This window comes from Amblyomma maculatum, chromosome 9 (genome assembly GCF_055883805.1).
Source record: "Amblyomma maculatum isolate TAMU_Amacu chromosome 9, ASM5588380v1, whole genome shotgun sequence".
In the NCBI taxonomy this organism is placed as follows: domain Eukaryota; kingdom Metazoa; phylum Arthropoda; class Arachnida; order Ixodida; family Ixodidae; genus Amblyomma; species Amblyomma maculatum.
The window spans coordinates 78,685,126-78,708,275 of NC_139352.1; the positions used below are offsets into that span (position 1 = coordinate 78,685,126).

At 45.6% G+C, this 23,150-nt stretch overlaps 2 protein-coding genes across 3 annotated transcripts in view; one reads left to right on the top strand and one right to left on the bottom strand.

Annotated features, from left to right (window-relative positions):
• AcCoAS (acetyl coenzyme A synthase) overlaps nucleotides 1-16,124 on the bottom strand; it is a 57,888-nt gene extending 41,764 nt beyond the window's left edge. Inside the window, exon 1 of one of the 2 annotated variants that reach the window (XM_084579189.1) lies at nucleotides 15,913-16,124. In XM_084579189.1, coding sequence (XP_084435315.1) covers nucleotides 15,913-15,944 — 32 coding nt within the window. In that variant the 5' untranslated portion in view covers nucleotides 15,945-16,124. Of the gene's footprint in view, nucleotides 1-10,704; nucleotides 10,903-15,912 lie in introns of those variants that run through there. The other variant, XM_084579188.1, reaches the window with a different exon arrangement.
• Nucleotides 16,125-16,209: 85 nt separating this feature from the next.
• Nucleotides 16,210-23,150, top strand: part of Hpr1 (THO complex 1-like protein Hpr1) — a 28,337-nt gene continuing 21,396 nt past the window's right edge. The window contains exons 1-8 of the mRNA XM_084579192.1: nucleotides 16,210-16,395; nucleotides 16,587-16,669; nucleotides 16,786-16,843; nucleotides 17,138-17,204; nucleotides 17,975-18,096; nucleotides 20,193-20,241; nucleotides 20,787-20,882; nucleotides 21,509-21,626. Coding sequence (XP_084435318.1) covers nucleotides 16,339-16,395; nucleotides 16,587-16,669; nucleotides 16,786-16,843; nucleotides 17,138-17,204; nucleotides 17,975-18,096; nucleotides 20,193-20,241; nucleotides 20,787-20,882; nucleotides 21,509-21,626 — 650 coding nt within the window. The 5' untranslated portion in view covers nucleotides 16,210-16,338. The remainder of the gene's footprint in view (nucleotides 16,396-16,586; nucleotides 16,670-16,785; nucleotides 16,844-17,137; nucleotides 17,205-17,974; nucleotides 18,097-20,192; nucleotides 20,242-20,786; nucleotides 20,883-21,508; nucleotides 21,627-23,150) is intronic.

The following is a 23,150-nucleotide window of genomic DNA, read 5'->3' on the forward strand; positions in this document are numbered from 1 at the left end:
CGACAAGCCGCGCCAATGCGCCGTATACAATTAACCGACGCAGTGCAGATTCTTTGTCAAAATGTGAATCCGCGCCGATAAAGTTCGTCACGCGCGCGTCGAACGGTGAAAGGCGTTTTCATATTCTGCATTTCTTCGGCATTGGCATTGCTCAATACCAAGCATTGGTCCGTCGTGCGGAGTGCACGTGAACGTTCACCTTATCATGGGCGCGTTTGTTTCTGCTACGACCGGGGTGACATCATCCCTTGCGGGTTATATCACGGCAAGCAATGGCCAACGACAGATGACGAAAAAGTGGAAAGAAAAATAGATCTTTAGAAAATACCCCATAACCAAAGCTTGAGTCAAGTACTGGCCACGCGGAACTTTTATTGAACCCTGGCTCCCACTGTCGCCGACCGCGCTCAAGCTCTTTTCGCATTAGTGCTTTCCCACGAGGCATCCATTTCCTTTGTCTGGATGGATGCAATGAAAATGTCACATCGGCGTTCGTCCTCGTTTTGTAGGCCACCATCAAACGGTGTCCCAGATAATAAGAACGCGCATTCAACCCCAAGGTCAGTGGCAGTTGCAGGTTGCCGACGGGGGAGGGGGGAGGGAAGCAGCGCTTTTTCATCGCGTGGGCCATTTCTCGGTCAGCGCCTCCTCTCGGTCTATCCGCAGTGCACGAATCCTGGGAACTTCGCAAGCAGACGTTGGCCACATGAAGGCAGACGCGCGGTGGCGCGGGGCAGCGAGTGTTTCGACGTGGGGTCCGGGTGGGAACTCGTGTGACGTTTACAGCTATGGAAATAAAATAACGATAAGATAAAAATAAAGATCTCGAATGGCGGAGGCTATACTGCTTTGGTGTGCACATGTAACATTAGGGTCATTTCTTTTTGTTTACCTATACCAGCTGCATTAATATGTACCTCCATATCGTAGCTCCATACATGTAGCTCCATTATATGTAGCTCCACACAGCCGTACGTAGCCGGTGTATGTAAAAATATGGGCATATACGCCTTTTATTGATTACTACTTCTCGCTTCTCTAGTAGAGGGCGCTTAAATTGGCGTTCCATTTCGGACCAATCTGCATGGCGCGCTGTGTTGACGTCACACATTGCCGCACAAGGCGCTTCAAAAGCAGCGCGGCTGTTAGCGCGCTTTTCTGAACAAGTGAGGGCGCCTTTGATGGGTACATGATGGCGACGATGCCTTAATTGCTATCACAGCGGGTATTACAGCGTTTTATAAACGAAAAAAAAAAAAATGAAGCACAGTCCTAAGCGATAGATGGTTGTTAGGGCGTAAACGTATTCCAGCCCTCCGTGTTTATTCCACCGTATTTGGCGAGCGCAGTATATACTATATGCACAAGGGCAGATGAAATGAAAATGGGGCCTCGTGCGTGTCTGTGCGAGAACATATGCGTCGGAAAACCTTAGCCATGGGACGGCATTTCGACGCAGCCGTTCTGAAAAAGTTCAGCTGATTGGAATTTTACCACCGTCGTACAGACGAGAGTTTGAGCATAGCACGGTTGGATTACGGAAAAGTCACCTTACAAGAAAAAATTACAAGGGTTCAACGCTGCTGAACCAAATATTGAGCGAAAGCATTAGCTGCGGGTAACAGAGCGTTGTTCTTCTCTTTTTCTTCTTCCTTAGTTCACATATAAGCCGTATGAACGTGCCTTAGTGGCCCATAGGGGTGACGTGAATGGCAGGTCCTAGCAGGCTGATTCTGACATAACCGTCCCATGTGAAACGAGAGACCCAAGTTGGCAGCTCCTGCCAGCCTATCTCTCGCTTTTGTGTCACGTAGGGTGTGACGTCACGCGCTGCGCCGTGGCTGCGACCGCGCTACGCCGGCCGCTTGAGTTGGTAGCCCTGCTCTCACCCTAGTGTCACGTGGGGTGTGATGTCACAGCGTCGCGTGGGCGCAGCCGCGCTCGTCTTTTGGCGCTTCGCCTACTATTGTGGCTACCCATGACACAATGCTACTTAGTACCGCCGCACGTGCACAGGAAGCTAGCGGAGCGTCTGCTCCGGCGACGTCCCATCGTTTCACATTTGGCCACCATGCCAAGAATGCGGCGCTGCCATCGCGCGGCGAAACTTGAGCTTGGGTTCCCTATTGGAACATGGCATCATCACTCTTTTGCCCGAATGTTGTCGTTGTTCCTTCTGTCGCGGAGCGAACAAAAATTCGCCGTGGCGACAATTTCAAAGACGACAAAGTCCCTCTGGGCACTTCCGGCGCCCGCGATACATCGATAGCGCGGGCGGAGACCCATCACTTCAGGAAGGGAAATTCATCCCGGTTTGATGGTGGAGGAGGAGGAGTAGGAAAACTTTACCGAAGGCAGCAGCCAAGCACAGTGAGAAGGAAAGGGGGGGGGGGGATTAAGGAGAAACAAAGCAAGTGCACGTTACACGGGTACAGATTGCGCTCTGTATCTGCCCTGATCTCCAGACCGTTAGGCAGTATAGGCAGAACACTCTGTAAGCGCGTTTGCTTGCTTGTTTGGTGTTAAGCGAAGCATGCGGCTGCAGGCAAGATTATACAAAGTGGGGATCGAACCCGGTACCATCGTTTGTCCGAGGCAGGTATGTCACTCTGCGCGGCGAAACTGGATATATCAGCAATTTAAAGCGATTCCACTGTTCCTGTATCCACGTGTTGCACCCTTACCGGATGACTAAACACAATGGTGCCTCTGTTTGCGGAGACTAAAATTTCAATGTGCCGTCAGTTTCAGTTGATAACAGTCCTTATATGAGAAGCATAGCTGGCCCCTATAATGTACAGACTCACTAACATGCGTATACAGTACTCTGCGGCACAAAAACGAGCAGCAGTCTTACGACCATACATTCTGGATACACCTCGCTGAGTAAATTGTAACATTCGACACTGACGAAGGCTATATGAATGATCGGTATTCGTCGGGTTCGTTATACTGCAGACAGAAATGCAACGCAACTGGACGATCACTGTAATCTCCATGTCTCGTCATTTTTAACAACGCCCATTCGAAATGTAAGCTATAAAAACGATGTCGCTGCGCAGTTTAATTCGAAAAAGGCAGGGGTAACCTCCTCATCCCTCGATGCCAGTATCGAGAAATCTACGAGGAGACGTTATTGTAGAGAGTAACATAGCATAGATTTCTCCTTTTTTTTTTCTTCTATTTCGCACCTACCGAGGTAGTGAATAAACTGCATTACATGCGCCACGTCAAGCCGCAAACAAGTAACCCGTGGTATTGTTTATACTTAGACAACCTGTATTTAAAGGGAGATAGCGAGATAGACCCCCCTTCCCTTAATTTTCTATCTGGACAAATGACGCGCACGAACAATATTAGGACAACCAGCGCCGTGGTTCGGTAAATAGCGTGCTCTAGACGTTCAGGCCCTGCAGGGAAAAACGCCTCAGTGGGAAGCACGGTAATGTACGGAGACAGTTTCAATAAGATCCGTTAACAGCGCAAAATATAACATAACAAAGAATAACATAAATAACAAGAGTCACGGCTTAACGCACACACTACAATGTACTAGTGTGGTAACAGGTGGTGAGTATAGTAGAGGCTATACTGAATGGTGAGCTTGCTATGGTGGGGAAGAGCATTTTTTGTTATGTTTTAGCGAATAGTTTTAGGCATGCTCACTTACATGCCACAGAGCCTTTTTGAAGTGTAAAGTCACGTGAAAAGTACTGAAATGAAATTAGTTTAGTTTTCCCTCGTATAGGTTACACGTCTGTTTGGGGATTGTGGAGCCAAGAGAAAAGGTTCACGCGTTGGAACAGATGCCATACGCACTTCAGAACCACTGCGCTAACATGCATTAGCATCCACTGCGCTCACGCTGCGACAGCCATGTGCTCGGCACAGGATACTGGAGAAGCGTCACCGTGCGTGCGTGCGTGTGTGTGTGTGTGTGGGGGGGGGGGGGGGGGTTGAACAAATAATGGAGGACGGAAGAGTACGGGAAGGCGCGCCGGTAGACACACCTGGCGCTGTATCTCTGCGGTCGACGGCTTCGGCTCAGCGCGTATGTTATATTGTTTAGAGCTGCGTGGCACTGCAACAACCGGTAGACCAACAGCCTGATTGCGGCACCTCGGCAACACGAGGAAGCCGTGTCCAATTCACTCAATGCAAATAGCTTTCCGGATGACCTCAAACCTGCATTTGAGAGATTGTCGTGCCCCCTGTTATCGATAATACAATCTGCAGACGGGATCTTAAGAACTTCCACAGTACTGCCGGGAGATTTTTTTTTTTTTTTCTACTGGGGCTACTCGCACGCAAACTAGAAATGTGGCCATCTAAATATGGCCAATGTTGAGAGAAAAAGGTTCCAACAACAGTGGTGAATAGGTCTGACTACAGTACGCGTGTCGCTCGTACAAAGCGAGCACGTCTGCAAGCTCCATGACGCAGACGCAAGGAGTGGAGGCCGGATGGCTTACAGTACATTTCGATGCCTCGTGCGGGGCACCGATTAAAATATGTATACTTTCTTCCTGGCGAGCGGGCGATAGAGATATTAGCGTTGCGCCACAAAGCACGCCATTGGTTTGTGCGTACGAACATGACTCTTATCTGGATCGCGCCATGGGACGCTCGAGCAGACGACACAACGCGCGAGCAGACGACGATCTTAGGCGCCGGCGATCGTCTGCAGCGGATACTTTCGCAGGTAGATAACGCTAGTAAGTGTTATTTCTGTCTATACACGCTCCGGGCAGATGTGGAGAAAAAGATTAGAAAGAGACAGCGTTGCGCGGAGAAAGGGTTACACGGCGATGGCGTGGAAAGAAAAAATGATACCTGCTATCGGCTGCGAAAGTTTACGGAACACGTGTAGTCGAAAAAAAAGAAAAATCCGTCTAGCCCTGCGCGGCGAGTCAGTTGTGTGGTATGTTATCAGAAGATAAGATATTGCGCTTTTAAGTCCCGGGGGGTTACCGTCGAGCAGATAATAAAAAAGTCAGAACTCAACATAAAAGTTGCTACGCCATTTGATTTTAGCGCCAAATCTGTAGCGAAAAAGAATAGAAGCGACGTACGGTAAATAGTTTTTATCACAGAACAATAAATAACGTTTTCAATCAACACGAGAAACAGCATAAAAAGCATCAAAGTTTGGCCGTTTTGCTTGGTTTTCAAGCGCGCCAGGTACGTTGAAAACAAATAAATAATCCATTAGATGCTTAATGAGCGTGCACATGGCTTTGCCAGTGGTGTTCTTACCAGAAAAAAAAAAAAAATAAAAAATTAACGCTGTTCAACCAGGAGCTCAGTTTTAAAGTTAAAATCGTTTTTTTTTTTTCTTCTTTTCCTGCACACGCAGATTAAATTTCAGTTACAGAACTGCTATAAGGAAGTTCAGCTTTCTTTTTCTGTGCACTTCCGTTTTTGCGGTTCACACAAGAGGAGACGCTTTAAGGAAACAAACTGAAAGAAGTCGGCAAGGACAAATATTTTATTGCGCGTTGTGCCAGGTGGGGAAGATGGCATTCACCGCAAGTGTCCCTGCATAGGATGCCGCTGCTGTGCCATAAGCTCAAACATTTTTGAACAAGCGCACTGGTGTCGAGTAATGTTGTCTTTGCCACATCGCTTTCATAAACGTAAATGAACAAAAGGTAATGAGGAGAGCTTCACATACCCACAATGGGCAAATGGGTGCTGCACCAAGATGTGAAAGTTCCGCCATCCCTTCCCCCCATCCCTAACCAGTATTGTAAGGCCGAAGCCCTTAAGGCTCCGCTTCAAACCTCCAAATATGCAATAAACGTTTTCACCACCACCACCTCATCATGGTCCGAACAAAGCGCTCGGCACATTTTTCCCTAGCTCGACAAAACGATGGAGTGGCTATACTGTGCCATCATGCACTATAGAGTCCGCTCGGCGCCCTCACTGGGCTTCGCATGCGTGATCCTCGCGGAGGAAGTACTGTACGGTGTTTTCGAGGTGCACCACGTAAGCCCTAAGCACCACGTAAGCAGGCGTACCCTACAAGCGCCTATAAGCGCGTTATTCGAAGAGATGCAGCATAATAGGCGAGCGCAATATACCATCGATGCACACTTTGCCAAATGTCCATCGCTTCAACGCTACCTAAGAGACAGTCGGCGGACCCAGTTCGTTATATCAGGGTCAACCGCCGCAACATGTTCGTTATATGAAGTTTCCAGATACACGCATTTCAATGGTGGCGATGCAGGGATATTGGAATACTTTGTAATGTCGAGATATTGGCTATACACCGAGGTTCGCTGGACAGAGGTTAACAGACAACTGTCTTACAGTCGCGACCGGTTAGGGTCATTAAGCTGTTTTTCGGTTTTCTGACCAACTAGGCCCTTGCGGCCCCCTATACAATACATTGCTCTCTTTAACGTGTGCTGACATCGCACAGCACATGGGAGCCTCTTGCATTTCGTCTTTATCAAAATGTGTCCTGTCGGTTTACATTCCTTCTTGTCCTTGTTTCATTCGCGCCGTTTTTCCGTTTCAAACATCAAAATGTGGCTTCCGCGTGGGACCGTACTCGGGGTCAACGGCTGTACGCCCAAACCGCTGGACCACCACAGCAGACAAAAAAAGTCTACATAATATAAAGCCACTGTTCCTCATTGACGGATAACTTTACATTTATATAGTAAACAGCGCAAAACGACCGGACACAAAAAGACACAACACAAGCGCTCTGATGTGCTCTTGTTGCGCCTGTTGTTTTTCATCGTTTACTACGAATCACTACCAACTTGCGCAAATCGCAGCCTTAAGAACTTTACCTGTTGCGATGACAGACAACATTTGAATGCATTCCCACACGGTCGTTTGACGAACGCAAGACTAGCAATTCCCGCGTTCATGCATACGTCGCATAATTTAATTATTAATATTGTCGTCTCTGCCATGAGGCGGTGCAGAGTGACAGCAGGGAAACGTGCAGGTACTAATGCAAGAAATATCTTTCATTAAGTACCGAAGGCTCAACAGAAATTTAAAGGAGACGTCTACGTACCATGCCCCTATAGTTAGGTAGTCATGCATTTTCTTTACAAACAGCATAATTCCTTCGGGAATGCGTTGAAATCACTCTACCCATCAGTGATAAAGCTAGGGGAGGGGGGGGGGGGGGGGAAGAAACAGTTCCCATGTGTGGTTTTCGTGGCGCTGCGTTTTGAAGAAGTGTTTGAAGATGAGGATATATACAAATGTGACGCCGAGCCACTACACAGCCGTTAAACGCAACACAACAGCTTCACTCCAAAATAACGCTCGTGAACCAGGGCCGCCCTGCACGATAAAGTCAGAGCTAAGTCCAGACTTAAACGGTGTCTTTAGTAAGACTAGACTTCTTTAAGACGGCTCGGGTTCCGAACGCTTCGGTCCGGCTCGTGTTTACCAGAGTGGCTTCCCTGAACGTACTCAGCAATCACTTGGGACATTTTACCTCGTAACACAATGTTAAGCCGCAAAAAGCAATGGCACAGATTTTACGCAGCTCAAGACTAACGGAATGTTTACATATTATGGCGGGGGACAGGGCCAGAGCATCCCTGTATTTCCCTAATTTCTCTATTTAGGTACCTGGCATTTCCTTGTGTCTTAACTAAGACGGTATTAGAGTCGTAATCGTGCAAGCGACTTATTCAAGTCAGGATTGAAGCCCAGTCTCGACTCTAGTCTTAAGCGGCCTATCCTTTAGACTCTGTTAAGTCTGAACATAGCTAAGACAGTCTTAAGATCGTTTCGTGCAAGCGGGCCCAGGTATGCAAATCACATATAGATCCCTCAACCGCAAACCAAACAACAGTCACCCTGCGTTGGATACCTGATCACTCTCAGTTCGAAGGAAATGAGCCGATTCATCAGTGCCCGCGAAACTGACGACCGGGTGCCTTCGATACCCTGGCCAGAGTATAGAGCCATAGCACACAAGTAGCGAATTGCTGAACACTACAAGATCATAACCGCTCACAAATTAAGTGCGAGGTGCCGGACTAATTGATACTGCATACGTAAAGAACAGCGCTAAGAACAACACGAAAACACGCAGTGGAAAGGGCGGACACAGGCGCTGACTGAAATTTTATTTCGGAGCATAACATACATGCATAAAGGTGTGGAGCCAAGGCGGTGCTGCGCGATTACATGTATGTACCAAAAGAAGTAAAATGATTAAAAGATCGAAAAGATCAAGAGACTAGAGCGAGAAAAATACCCGGTGTAAAAGGCAAAAAAAAAAAAAAAGAACTCGAAATGTTGCGCTCTGAAATAAAATTTCAGTTGTTAGTCAGCGCCCGTGTCCACCCTTTCTTCTGTGTGTTTTCCTGTTGTTCTCGTAGTGCTATTCTTTAAGATCAGAAAACTGCCCAAACATGCCTCAACCGCATGCGTCACAAAACGCCGAACAAGCACACATCCTTTGCAAAGTTCAGGAATACTCCAATCACCCTATAATGCGCTGAAACTTCGGATGACATGATACAGCTTACACTCAAACTGTCCGGAGATCAAATCAGATACAGAACATGTGTACTGTATAAAACTGTCATCACTTAGCCTTATTTCCCTTCCCTTCCTTCCTGGAGGTTCCGCAGAGGAAGAGATCTTTTTCAACAATGCTTTTGTTCCTTCTCCTCTGTTCGTCACGGCTATCATCATATAAGCTCGGCACACTATATACGCGCGGTTATGGGACTCGTCGTCACTAAATCGAAACCGAGGACGCATGAGAGCTGCTATACCGATAATTGACATATGACAGATGCGCTACTAATTATCCCCAAATGGAGCTCCGGTAAGCCATAAAAATGGCCGGAAACAGAACATGTGTTGCCACTACCAGATGTTTTCAAGCAGGCGCTGGCGTCAGTGTTTGGTTGTTGGCCGCTGCTGCACAGACCATACCGCGCTGTGCTCACTTCTAAGCGGCAGTCACGGAGTCCTTTTCTGTCCTGACATAAAGAGTCTGAATTTCGAGTGGCGGGAAACAACAGTCCATCATAAATTAGATTTTTTTTTCAGGAACAATACGCGAAATTATTAGCTATCATGAAAACATGAACACACCCAGGCAGAAACATGAATCGACTCTTACTATAATAATAATAATAATAATAATAATAATAATAATAATAATAATAATAATAATAATAATAATAATAATAATAATAATAATAATAATAATAATAATAATAATAATAATAAAAAAAAAAAAAACCACCGCGGCGGAGTTTTCCGCAGTATACGTGACATTCACCTAATATGCGAGGGTTCTGATAGCGCATCAGAAGCGAGATAAGATTATTTCCATCGTCCGCCCTTGACGCCGTAATAGCAATGTGAGCATATGCAAGCGTCGACGGCAGTGTCATAGCAGCTATAGCAAATTGGTCCCGCCATTAAATATAAAATTTTGCCGGATTTTGCCGATATTTTGAGGATGTTTCCCGGATGCCGGCTGCGGTTACAGGAGCACCACTGATATACCATTGCCATTGATATACCCTGGTTAGTCATGACAAAGCTGAACCGCGTGTTATGGATAGAACATTTTGAAAAGGGTGCCACAAAAGTGGCGTGACCTGGCTCTCAGCCGGATTCAGCAATCAAGACACTATTTGGGTCGGGGCATGTTTTACCGGCGGTTTCACACGTCACCGAGTGCTTCAGGGAACACTTTCGAAATTTCCTAAAAAGAAAAGAAAACGTGCAGGAAGGGATTCTCAGCCGCGGCGGACGTAACTTAATGCACAAAAATGTTTAAACAGATAGTTAAATAACTAGAAGTTACCAATTAACTTTATAATTAAACCAATTTCTGTGGGTCAATAATAAAGTTAATTGGTAATCAAGCATATAGATATGGGTTATTGTTTCTAATGCGATCATTTCCCGCCGTCCAACCAGAGCTCCGATTTCACCGACGCTTACCCCGATTCGCCGTAGGCCTTCTCTTTCTCCCTCTCTCATGTTGCGTTGTGCGTGTCATGGTTGCCAGCAGAGCAGCAATGACGTCACGTGAATAAGCTCTATATCATGTCATGCTGCTCAAATAAGGCAAATGGCTGTTGAGTTGGCTGTAAAGAAATGCAAGTGCTTCACCACTCAAGCGGGTAAGAAAAGACGAAAGTGAACGTGCGGTGTCCGTTCGGTGAAAACTTCGCAGCGAGTTGCCTATAGCACTGAAAAATGCTGCACACAAGGCTTCACACCTTTCAGAGGAGCCGGCAACGCATACGCATTGTCATTCCCGTGCACTGCGAACATTAAAGAACCTCAGGAGGTAGAAATTGGTGCGGATGCCTCTAGTATACGGCGCCCCTCTATAGTCACTAATTATGTCGCTTTGAGCTTTCTGTGGCTTTGAAAGGTAAGGCTCGAAAAACAAAAGCTACCAGGCAGACTGGCAGCAGCGGAAAAACAATCTTTTATCTCAGAAGCGCTATCCCTGACGGGCCTTGACGTTTGCCGCGAGATACGCGCCAGCTGCTGCTGATAGGTTACGCGCAAAGCCTGCAGTATCCATAGACCCGAAGTGGTTGCGAGGGTACCGAAGTGATATATGGCGTTACGCTTGAGAAAGTGAGGGGGAAATGTGATATAGGGAGGTGTTTTTGAGCATCTGAGGGCAGATTCGAGATGGGGACGGGTCAGGAGTCGAAGCCGGCCACTTACCCATAGTAAGGCCGGTCCTGAAGGTGACTTGGATTATGGAGGCGGCGGCATCCTCTGGCGTTCATCTCTTTCAACGAAGCGTGTTTTTGTCCAGCTATAGCACGAAGGCTGACTTCGCGTAGCGTAAGCTTGAGCAGAGGCGCAAAGCCAGCTGGAGGAGGCTAGGTGTTCGGGCACTGCATGCCATGTCCCAAAGGACTTTGGTAGCTTCAGCACCTCTTGCTTCTTAGGGCACATAACTAGTGTCGGTGGCAACGTGGGGGAAGGGGGGGGGGGGGGGGGCGCATCGCAGTTGGCACACTTAGGGCCACACAGGTGGGATCTAATGCCAAGGGAGAGACAAGTATACATACAGTGCCACAAATGGGGCACGGAACCTGGTCCGGATTTGGGTCCGGGCGATGACTTTAACCGCAAAGCAGATGAAGCACTGTTGGGCTTCAGAAAAATAAGCCTTGCAGCGGTACACAGCACGGCAGTACAGCATCATGTTCGGAATCAATGTGCCTTGGAAAGTGACCAACGCGCTATCTGTCTTGCCCTCACGCGAGCGGCGAGGATGAACGCTTGAAGGTTGAAAAGGGGTTCTTGCGGAGCCGTGCTTGCGTCGATTCCGTGCACTACTCCGCGACAGGAGTCGCCTGTGGTGGCGACGTAGGAACGATGTATGCTGCATGGTCACTCAGAGAACTGCAGCTAGCATATTTTCTGGGCACCCGAGTGCCGCTTTATGTAATGTTTCTGGTGGCCTGAATTTCAGCAAAGTCTCTCCGCATTCAACGTCGGTCTGCGTTGATGAAAGTTGCGGCTTGTCTAATCATGGTCATGAAGATGCTGAACGATAATTTATGAGAGTTCTTATGGCCGGAGGATTATAGTACGGCGGTTGATCTCGTTAAACAGATGTTCCTACGTGTTATGCTTGCAGCATCGAGCTACACTATCTTGGTCGGTGTAGGCGGCGGAACAGCGACCTGGGCGCCAGCGCGGGCGATGCCTCGGAACAGCATGTCCGATCCGTGCATCGTTTGACAGGAGATCCTCAACGAAGGAGTTTCTCGTGCTTTTCCGCCAAACTTGTGTTCCACAATCCAAGGAGACGTGCCGCCGGGACTCCGACCACACTCGTCTGATCACCTCTCGCACCGTACCTGCAGAGTTTGTAGATTTCCCCAAAATTAGGAGCGTTTCTTAGACGGTCTCAAAACAGTTCCTAATTTATGGAATGCAGCATCGTCACGGAAACATATTTATGCCGGTGCTTACAAGAAACCTGGTGATTTTGTGATGATGCTCATTTTTCTCTTTGATCTTGGATAGGAACAAATACGCGTACCTGGCACAAATGATAAGCTGTTCTACCGACACCCAGAAACAACTGGTACTAGCTTTGGAACCATGCAGGCTTCTCTCCGAGCAACGTGTCGGAAATTCCAATTAACTGATTCTGAAACGCTGGTCTCAGGTACGAAGCATGTTAGGACAGGTATAAAGGCACTCGCTCAGCATGAGCAAAAGTGCTCTGAAGTTTCCCTCACTACGTCTGTGTGGCCACGAAGGGACCTTGGGAAAACGATGTGCAACAGATTCCTCCTCATTTTACGCTGTTTGACGCCGCCTTCCCTGGTAGAGAGAAAGATGAGGAATGAAGGCAGGTGTATATGTTAACCAGAAAATGCGTTCGTAGCGTCGGGACTAAAACGTATACTTCGATGCCAGCCCGTGAACTCTACCGCCTTTACAAACTGTTCATAATTTCAATCGCCGTCTATTTTTTTTTTTCCAGATTTCGTTCGGACTGCGATCGCCCGTTCCAAACGATGAGGCTACACCGCTCGCATCATCATCAGGGGATTAAAAAGAGAAGAGAGAAGAGGCGAGCTACACAGTAATAGTTTGTCACTATTGATCACTTGATATTGATCACTTCCTTCTCGCTTGCCGAAGAAGGTTTTCACATCAGAGGAGGGTGCATTAAGAAACTCCAATTGCACGCTCGGGATTTACGTTGTCGGTCCCGCTTCTACTCTCCTTCGGTGCGAGTGCGAAAGGATTTGCGTTGCCTCAAATTTGTCAGTACTTACATAACTAAATCACAGCTACGGACAGATTTTCTTGCTAATTGCATTCCAAATTCACAAAACTCCAAATTTTTGCTTCATATTTTTTTCATTCAATAACTTTTGTGATCTTAAAACTTATGTTTTTGTTTAGTTGTCAATTACTTTAATACACTAATTCAGTTTGTGTAGGACATTTGGCAGTCCACACTGAACCCTGGCCAATCCCCCTTCGTGGGTATGTGCCAAATATCAAGGAAGAAGAAGAAGAAGAAGTTTGTTACTCAAGCCAGTATCATAGAGGAAATAAAACAGTGCCTTGTGGGCCTTGAATGCCTACAAAAAGCACTTATCGAAAACGCTAGGCGCGTGCCTCCAGAGAACGTGGCCATAAATGTACCTGCTTTCCTTTAACATATGTCAATTGTATTGTGATGATTTTCAAAGGTTTCCAGCGCATGTTTCCACTTCTGCAATCGTAAGGACACAAGAATTCCAATCCAGGAATGCGATTCCTTGCCGACTTTAAGTCCGCAAAATAGGACACAAAGTTAAAAAAAAAAAAAGAAAAATCGCCTTCCCTAAACGCAAAGTAGCCTAACTATGAATATCTGTCGAGCCATGCCAAGTAAAATCTTCCTGCCTGTTCTAAATCCTTACAGGAAGCCCGCCTACTCTGGCCGGGCGAAACCATCGCTGCTCGTAACAAAGCCCCACCCAACATTGGACGGGAATGCTCGCTGTTGGCGATGCGCGGGAGTTTAGCAGGCTCGACTAAAGTTTGAATGGCAGCTCGACCTGAGCAGATGCGTCAGACGTACTTATCCTGGTGACCGCTAGTCAGGTGTACTGCTGGAAAATACTATTCATTTGACTTTCCTTTCCAACTTCATTTCTTTTCTTCTCGCTGTGAAAAATACGCCAGTAAACTGCAGTCAGCAAAAGTAAGCACTTAAACTGACTTGAGCAGCACTTAAATTCGGCGGCCCGCTATGTCTGTGGCCACGAAGAAACAGCCCTTGGCAAAAAAGAAAGAAAATAAAAAAGAAATCTACGGTGGGCAACAGTTTCCTCCCGTTTTCAGTTGTTTGGCGCCACCTTCCCTGGTAGACTCCTGGATTTTCTGAGTCAAGGGAGGGGGGTTCCCACACAGTACCCACCACGGGCTAAAATTACACAACGATCACAACATGATCCCTTTACAAAAACTGCCACAAGCCTGTTAATTAGCCCCGTTCCTATTGGTCGACAAGTCCGTCAGTTAGAATCGACATATAGGAGCGGGGCTGACTAATCGGTTTTTCACAGGTCTGTGACAGGTTTATGATGTGATCATTGCGTATAATGGCCCCAGTATTGCCAAAGGATCTTACTCGAACAACGTTGAAATTTGAGCTTGTTGGTTCATACTTCGGAGCAATAGTTCAAAAAGACAAGGGACTAAGAACGAGTAGACATTCGTGTGTGTCTACTCGTTAGTCCCTTTTCTTTTAGCGCTATTAGAGAGATTTAGCTTACCGTGATCCGCGATCCGCCACCGTGACCCTCTACCGCGCGTGGGCGGGGCACACAAGCTGACTGGTCCCGACGCGGCAGGTCTATGTGCCGACGTCTGCCGACATCAAGTATGTGGCGCCATCTATCGGCGTCAAGGGGATCTGGACATGCGCAGTGGAAAGCACGGTGGCGGATCACGGTAGCGGATCGCGGATCACGGTAAGCTAAATCTCTCTATTGCTCCAAAGGATCTGACTCCCCGCTCTAGAATGCAGGGTCTGCATGAACCTCCAGAGGGCGATCTTCTTTAATTCTTCTTGTCAATGGTGGTTGGAACATTCCTATTGTTTCAAACACTTTCACCGTGATTTTCAGTAAGAACCATTAGCACGTCTTCTAAAATCCAAGACGGAGAAAAATAAAAGAAATCGACAGCACAACACAAAGGCTTCAACAAAATGAGGAACACGTGCCCTCATATCATCAGTAAGCCCATAGAGCTAACCGCTATGCTCCAAGGCTGCACAACAAGCCCGTCGTGACTGCTCAAAAATGCCTTTGTGTTTGACGTTAGGAGTACTGTAACTTTGTAAGATATGGTTTCGGGAATAATATTGAATACAATTTAAGTGGCGAGACTTAATTTCAGTGTGAGTTAACATTTGGTTTACGTCAAACGCAATCGAACATATCGGTACAGTGCGGATATCACTTGTTTCAGGTGTCCATCATAAACTGAACAAAACACCAACTTTAAAAATGATTTCATCCATTTGTATAAAAACAGGCCGTCGGTTCGGCCGCTTTCTCTTTCTGTACGCTTCTTTATTTTGCTAGTCCATTCGATGGAGCAGACTTTAAGCAAGATGGGAGAGGGGCGAAGACGTGATCCTCGTGCCCATGCCCATGAGTAAACTTCGAAATGCCACCTAACATGCCAGTTACCAACACCGTGGCGACTGTGACTCCCAACAACAGTCAGCCTGCTCCCTTCGCGTGGCATGGTCTGTATTGTTAAAAAACTTGAAATCTAAACGCAAGCCAAATTCTCTGTTTTTCATTAAATGGCCTCTCTCTCTTAAAAAAAAAAAAAAAAAAAAAACTTGATTATTTTTAGCTCCGATATCCCCATGCATTTGAAGTAGAGCACTCCGTCTGCCTGACATTCAAGCTAACAGTAAAAACGGTTGTGTGGCCGTGGTCGTCGCACTAGCTTTGGCGTTTTCCCCTCACTAAAAGCTTCAGTCAGTTGGGTAACTAGTGGAAAGCAAAGCGCACGAAAAGTAGAAGAAATAGATTCGCCATCACAGAATTATGCTCCACAGTTATTTTCCCCGCTGCTGAATCCTCCTCGTGCAACAGCATATAATGCACTGTAATATACGCCGCCCTCGTTAACTGGCCTTATATATAGTTACAAGAACTGCATGTTTAGCTAACCGCCAGCGTAACCATATTCAGGTAATGTCCCTGCACGAAGTATCCAGCGTCTATTTTTTTCGCAGGCGAAACATAACCCGATGCGTAATGCGCACACATGTAGGCATTAGCAAACCTATCAGCTTTTTATAGAAAGCGCTTTAGAAATGACTACATGCGCCGTCAAATGTTGTGAGCCGAATGCTCGAAGGCATGAGAAAAGTTTACCTACCTGTTGCCGTTTTTCCGTGCAAAGTGGTACATTGCGTTTCCCTTTTTATGCACTCATGTGCTCCGGATAACAGAGGCACGTTTCCCTGTGTGTAATTGTTGCTGACGATCAAATATTCGCCCGAGAGCTTGCTGACACATTGGGTGTTTGCCACTAAACACAACTTCAAAAACATGCGCGCGACTCGCGAGTATAGTGTTTCGCGAGTGCAATCCCGGCTACGACTTGGCGCGCTTTGGCTTGAAGCATGCTGAGGCTTATATTTTGTTTCGACGGTTAAATTAAGCCTATCGTTATATACACGTCCCATGCTCCGTGAGCGCGGAGTCGGGGTTGTGGTTACGCTAGGTGTTCTCATCAGAGACTTGTCATTCTGACGGCGTAACCTAAGTTTATCGTGTGTGTGACTTCCCAGGCATCGTAAGGATGGATGATTATGGGTCAGACTCAAATCCATTCACGCACTTGATCAGGAAGATTGAAGTAAGTCGCCGCTCGTCGCTTGTAAAATATTTTGACGGCCCGCTTGAATCAACTGTTTCCTTTCGTTTTGAAAACTGCCTACCTTGTATTACAGGATTTTTCGTGCGAGGATATTTTTTCTCTCCTTGAACTGTTCTCAACTGACCTGCGTGCACCACGCTAGTGTTATCTTACATTCATTTCTTTTTCAGAAACTGATCAAGCGTTATTTAGACCGGGAGCTGGGCATTGAAGATGTCATGCAAGCGATACGATCGATTTCTATACAAGAGTTGTAAGTACGATCAGCTACAGTCCATATGCGCTCGGTTCGAACCGCCGGTACTTGTCTGGATATACCTATAGGCTATGTCTGCGATAAAACACTTACTTTTGTTTCTTTGTGGGCAGGGATACTCTACGACAAGCTGTCGACCTCGCTTCCAAAAAGGTTCTGTCAAGGCTTCTGGTGAGCACTTTCGTTCCTCGCCCAATCTGTTGAAAGGATATCTGTTGAAAGTTTGCCATTGTGACTGGTGTAATTCAAAGCTGTAAAGGTTCAGTTCACGGCTTTGCAAATTATCCTGTTCGCGTTAGCTGAACGCCACGTGCATACCACAAGTTATTTGATGAAGCGCGGAAACGAAAAGGAGTGCATTTTGAATGCGAAGTCTGATAAATGTGCAGAGTAGTTGCTGTTTGATCTCATATTTATGTTATGACACATACTTCCTACGTTCTCATCTTGCTGTCATTTTTGCAGCGTGTGGGCCTGAACAAAAACACAGCTAACGACCTTATCGACCTGTCCATCACGTTAGCTAGACAAGGTGAGAGCTTTCATTCATCTTTACTGCTGTAGTGCTGCTCGTTCCTCTTCAAAATGTGCCTCAGATGAGTGGAAATAGGAAGTGCTTTAGCTCCGACAAGTTTTGCAACATGTATCTGTGTATGAGTTGCACATTTTATTTCACCATCAACTATTGGACACCTTTTGTGTCTCTCATTTTAGTTTAAAATTTCATTTTAGTTACTTTACACAGATATGTTCATTTGACATGACTCTATTATAAATGTAATTTAGACGTGCAATCATTATCATGACACCTGTAGTAAACTAGTAGCAAAAGTGTTCATGGAAATTGGCAGGTAGTTACCGAAAAAGGGTGTAATCTGTTTGGCTTATGTTCTGAGCTTTACCAAGCAGACCGCTCTGCATGTGTTGCATTGCAAAACTTTCAGCCCAGCATATCTGTGATTCGGAAAAATTGCTACCTATTTATTGGCTTCCTGCATTTCCTTTAAATGTAGCTGCAATGAAATATAAACAGTGACGTTGTTCAAATTATTGTTTCATTCTTGTTCTTATAGTTCATAATGCGTCATCTGGTTGATAACGTGCACCCTTTGTTGTTTATTATTTTGGTTCAGAGCGACGAAGGGATGTTTTATCACACCTTTATTGATCTCCATTTAATGCTGACAGTAGTGGCCTGGTTTGTGCGTATAAATTTTGTTTGGCTACAGGGTACCTTTTTCTTTTCTAGCATAAGAGTTATGTTTGCTGCATTGTTTGCGATGTTGTGTGTCCTTGGTGTAGCTGACCTGTGTTCGGGTAGCCTGCCGGTCCTGTTGCTGTGTGACGTGTTTGACAGCCTGCCTCTGAATGAGAGTGAAGACTTCTTCAGCCTAGTCGAAGGCAAGGTTGACATTTGGAGGGAGGTGAGCAGCCAGCTTGTGTCTGTTTTATTTATGTATTTTAGCAAAGCTCATTAAAGAAATGAAGCAGTAAGTTATTATAAAACAGTAGATATCAGTAGAGGACATAAAAAAGGAAAGCAGTATGATGCAGAAGCCTAAAAACTATGAGCAAATAAGTGGTAATGTTAGTGATGGTGACCAACATGTTGGTGACACTGCACTACTAAGTACTGGTTTTGCCAAAAGTAACCAGGGTCGACAGTTTCGTTCTGAGCCTTGTAGAAGGTCCTTTGTGGTGCCTGTCACACCTTAAATATCTTTTTCGATAAGGAGAGCAATCTTATTTACATTCTAAGAAATTCTCTGCTTTAAAAATGCTTAAAGGTTTTAAAGGCTGTGTTAGATGTTTAAAAATCAAACTATTCATCCTGATTACTTTTGGCAAAGACGGCGCATGTTGCCATAATATAAGTTTACTTAGTTGTGAGGCAGGGAAACACATTGTTAGAGTTCGTTCTCAAAATTTGGATGATAAACTAGTGGAAATGCAAAAGCACAAAATACAAAATGCGTGCAGGCAAGCATAGCATTTGGCTGTACATAATAGCAAGCTGTATTGGTCAGTGTCAGTGCAGTATTGTACGGTGGTGGAGGAAAAAGCCTATACTATTATAGTGCCAAAATGGGAGAAAACAGAACTCCGACAGAAGAAAGCATACAAAGTCCACTAGACTGATCCCACCTCTATCTTGCAGCACATGCGTGCTGTTTCGGTGGCGGCTGTCATCACCATTTCGCTGCTTTGCTGAGGCATGTGGCCGCCCTGAGACAAGTGTCGCATCTGAACACATTGTGCCCAGCATTAGAAATTTGCGCTTAGTGCACTTTATGTTACAAGTTCTGAATGGTTCCACATTGTCAAATAAATATATATAAATGAAATGCACCTCCAATACATTACTTTGGTCAGTGTAAAAACCTGGACAAGTCTTTTAAAATATTGTTACATGGTGGCATGACAAGCGATGGAACATGGCGATACAACAAAAACAGAATGACGTGATGACATAATGATGAAATGTGCTTTAATGGCCAGCGGGCCTGGCGCGAGCGCTCCGCCCCGCGCCACTGCCCGCTTCGTCATCTTCGTAGCACTACCCGGGGCCACCGAGCGATCGTCCCGATCGATTGCTAGAAATCCATTGCATGAAGTGACGATGAACACTAACACAGGATTAGGACATGAAACGCTGGGCACCACAATGAATGCGAAGGTGGGATGAATGCTTGCCCCGGAGCATTAGGCCCAATTTTCACTGTTTGCCGAAGGCCAAGGCTCATGGAAACGCCGAACAGCTTGGGCGGAGGTGCTGTCTTCGTTCTAGTGGTCGTGAGGTCGCTTCGTCCTAAGGTCGGTCGGGTCGGCTTTGGGCTCTTCCTGGTCGTCATGTATTGTGGTCAAGGCTGGGGATGGGGCTGGGGAGAGCAGCTGGTTGGGTCTGAGCACAAAGGGCTGGGGTAAAGCTGGGCGGCGATCTCCACGGGCTCTCGGCCAATGGACCCAGCGTACGGTTGGCTTCGACGGGGCAAGTCGAGGATGGGGATGAACCGTACCTCCAACCAAATGTTACGGGGTGGCATGACAAGCGATGGAACACGGCGACACAACAAAAACAGAACGACGTGATGACATGATGATGAAATATGCTTTAATGGCCAGCGGGCCTGTCACGAGTGCTCCGCCCCGCGCCACTGCCCACTTCGTCATCTTCGTAGCAATATTTCCTCTCTTGAAACCAAGTTTAGGTGAACCTGTACTGGTGTTACAGATACTACTGATCGTCTGACTGATTGCCAGTTCGGGATCGTGTTTCCAATTGTAGTTCCCTTTTTGTTTACTCTGAGAAATACAGGTGCTGGCATTCATTGTGGCAGTCGGAGCTTGTTGGAAGTCTGGATCAGATCACCTTATTTTGTGGAGCACGCTGCCACTAAGACTCAGATTTTAGCTGCTCTTTTTCTCTGGTTTCTGCTTATTGTTCAGCTTTAGTATACATTTTCATTTCTGCTGCATTGTGTATGAAATCACATGTTCTTGGTTCTTTCTCTGTTCACAGGATCTTTTCTTCAAATGCTGCAAAAACCAGTTGCTAAGAACTTGCAATGGTGCGTCGTCTGTTTTACTACCTTTGAAGTTCAGAGAGCACTGTTTATTTTTATTACTCTGTACGATTTTGCATTTTCCTATTTATACTGATTGTTGTGTCATTTGAGAATAGGGAGAGACATTCCTCTCAACTAAACTGCTGGCTAGTCTGCCCCTGAATTTTGCATGGAGGTATCATTTGGTAGTAATTTCTTTAATGCAGTGTTTGAGTGCAGTACATTCCCAATTCTATAATAATTAATGTAATATTTGCATCTTCTGCTTTGATACTCAGCCAAATAAAAAAGAAAAGATGAAAGTACCGCAATCTCTCATCCTTGAGAACAACTGCTTTGCCATAGATTTTGCAAAATGGCTGTAGTGAAATGGAGCTGGTACTGCTGGTACAGTTCTTGTGGAAGCTTGTTTTTTAGTTTGCTGTCAGTGAGGTTAGTGAGGTGTGTTGTGGAGGCACAAGCCAGCATACCCAACGCCATTCCTCAGTGAGCTGTGGCCAGCTGCCATTTACAGCCTGGGTTGACATTTACTGCCTCCTCTTCTGCAGACTTGCTTCGGAGATTGTCCAGGTCACAAAACACAGTGTTCTGCGGCAAGATTCTTGTCTTTCTGGCCAAACTGTTCCCACTTTCGGAACGCTCGGGTAAGTTTGTAGTGCATGCCATGAATACAAGGGAAACTTCGGTTGGGCTAGTTAAGCTGTGCTGAATTCTGTCAAAGTAATGCATGATTGTGTGGTGCGCAAGAAAAAGAAAAAAAAATGCCTTGTGCTTCTGTTTGACGAAAAAATCTGTGGTGCTTGCATGTGACAACTCGACGGAATGCGCGGGCAGGTGTCATTATGGTCTGCTTAGGTTCTTATTCACTCACGTAGACACATTTTGTATGTTCAGATTTTTATTCTTCTTATGCTCATCAGATGATTCGAATAACCCTTCTAATGGTCTTTTCATATCCGTCGTTTTGGCTTGTAAAGCTGAAGTACCACTTTCTTCGATGTCATTCTGACTCAGATGGGAAAGACTACCGCCTTGGGAGAGGCAGAGCATGTTAGCATGCATCTTCAATAGGGTGAAAGTGGCTTTAACATTTTTGAAGAAGTGTTTGAAGAATTTTAAACTGCTCCTGCTCAATGATTTGGCTTATCAGCAATACTAGCAAACAGCTTTCGTCTTGTGCAGCACTTTTGGTTACAAATTGCAGGGAATTTGGTGACTGTCCTTTGAGGCTCTTGCTTTTTGGTCTGTCATGGGTGTCGTCTCTCCCCAGGTTTGAACATAGCCAGCGAGTTTAATGCGGAGAACATCACACTGTTCAGTTCTGAGGGCTACAAGGGTATTTCGGACGAGGTTCCATTCCGTGAAGACTCGGAAGATGCGCCTTCAAGGTGAGCTGGTTTCTAGGCAGGCGTTTTTTTTTCATGATTCACTTTAGGCTGGTCAGGGCTGGCAAAGTTCTCTGGGAGTACAGCTGTGGAAGGTTGTGCAGTCTGGTTTTGTCATCACTTTGACTTTTTGCATGTTGTTAGCATTTGACCCATGTGGAACTTTGTATGTGGTGTGTGACCCCATTGTGTCCAATTATGCACCCTTTTTGTTGTATATTTAATTTCATTTGTTGTATGGTAATATCATGGAAACAAGATTTCAGTATAAACAAATTAATAATACTAATAATCATGATAGTCATCATAAAGGTAAGGAATGGCATTAGGATGCAGGGAGGTATCTAAAGGAGGCATCTACTGCCTTCTGTATCCTTTTATATTTATATATTAGATGTTGCATCACTGTGCAAGACACATAATGCATAAACACTACTTCGAATTTATGGTCTTTTCTTTCCTTAGTTGGCACGGATCAGCAATGATTTATTCATTTTTCATATTCTTCAATTTTTAATAGAAAACATGCAATCCTTAGTAGTTCCAAAATGTCAGTAGCAGCTTGACCTGGCCTATGGCTGCAGTTATGATGGTGCACTTTATCAGATTGTACAGCCACGCTCTAGGCTTATAAGAGGCACATCTGAAAGATGCGATATATGTATAGACGTGATTGTGACAAAAATATACATAGTTTTCACTGATGGCAGTGAAAGAGATCCTTGATGCCTGTGATCCACCAGCTTGACCAGCTCTTGCCGTCTGTATGCTCGTGACATATGGTAGCCCCAAGCAAAACAGTATTTGCAGAAGGAAGCTTCAGATGAAAATAATCTCAACACAGAAGGTTCGAGAGGACCAGTGAAAGCGAACAAAGCGTGCATGAAACTTGTTAACTTTGCCTGCGAGAACTGCACTAACCTTCAATTCTCTGGTGCGCACTACATATCAGGTAAATTTGCAATTTAGACTATCGTATGGGTGATAATCGCATTGCAGTAGAAGCTTTGTTGTGTAATTGTTCGCACTGCAGTAGAGGCCACCCACTTAATTATATCTTGAGGAGACGAATCTTGACTGTGCTGCACGCTGCTTACCCTTTGGTTAAGCAGGGAGATTCCGTACGCCACCAGGGCGCAGGAGAAAATGACAAAGAGAAAAGCCGTGAAAAAGACATGCGAAGCTGACATCACGGACGTAATGTCTTTGAGCATTCAGAATGCTAGAAAGGAACCAACAGTTACTAGGAGTGCGACATTAGTAACGCCTTCAGATAAGTTTGGACAGCACAGAGAACTTAAAAGGGAAAAAAAAAAAAGAAGCTTGCAAGAGCACTGACCTCTGGAGCACTTTGTAATAGACACATTTGACTAGCAAACGGGACCATTTTTTAATCTTCATTATCTTTTTTTTTTTTTTTTTTTTTTTTCAGATGATTTAATTATTTTCTTAGGAAACCAGAAGCCAAACAGGAATATTGCTTCCATTGCGAGCACTTTCTACAGAGTGTTTAGAGTAAGAAGCTGG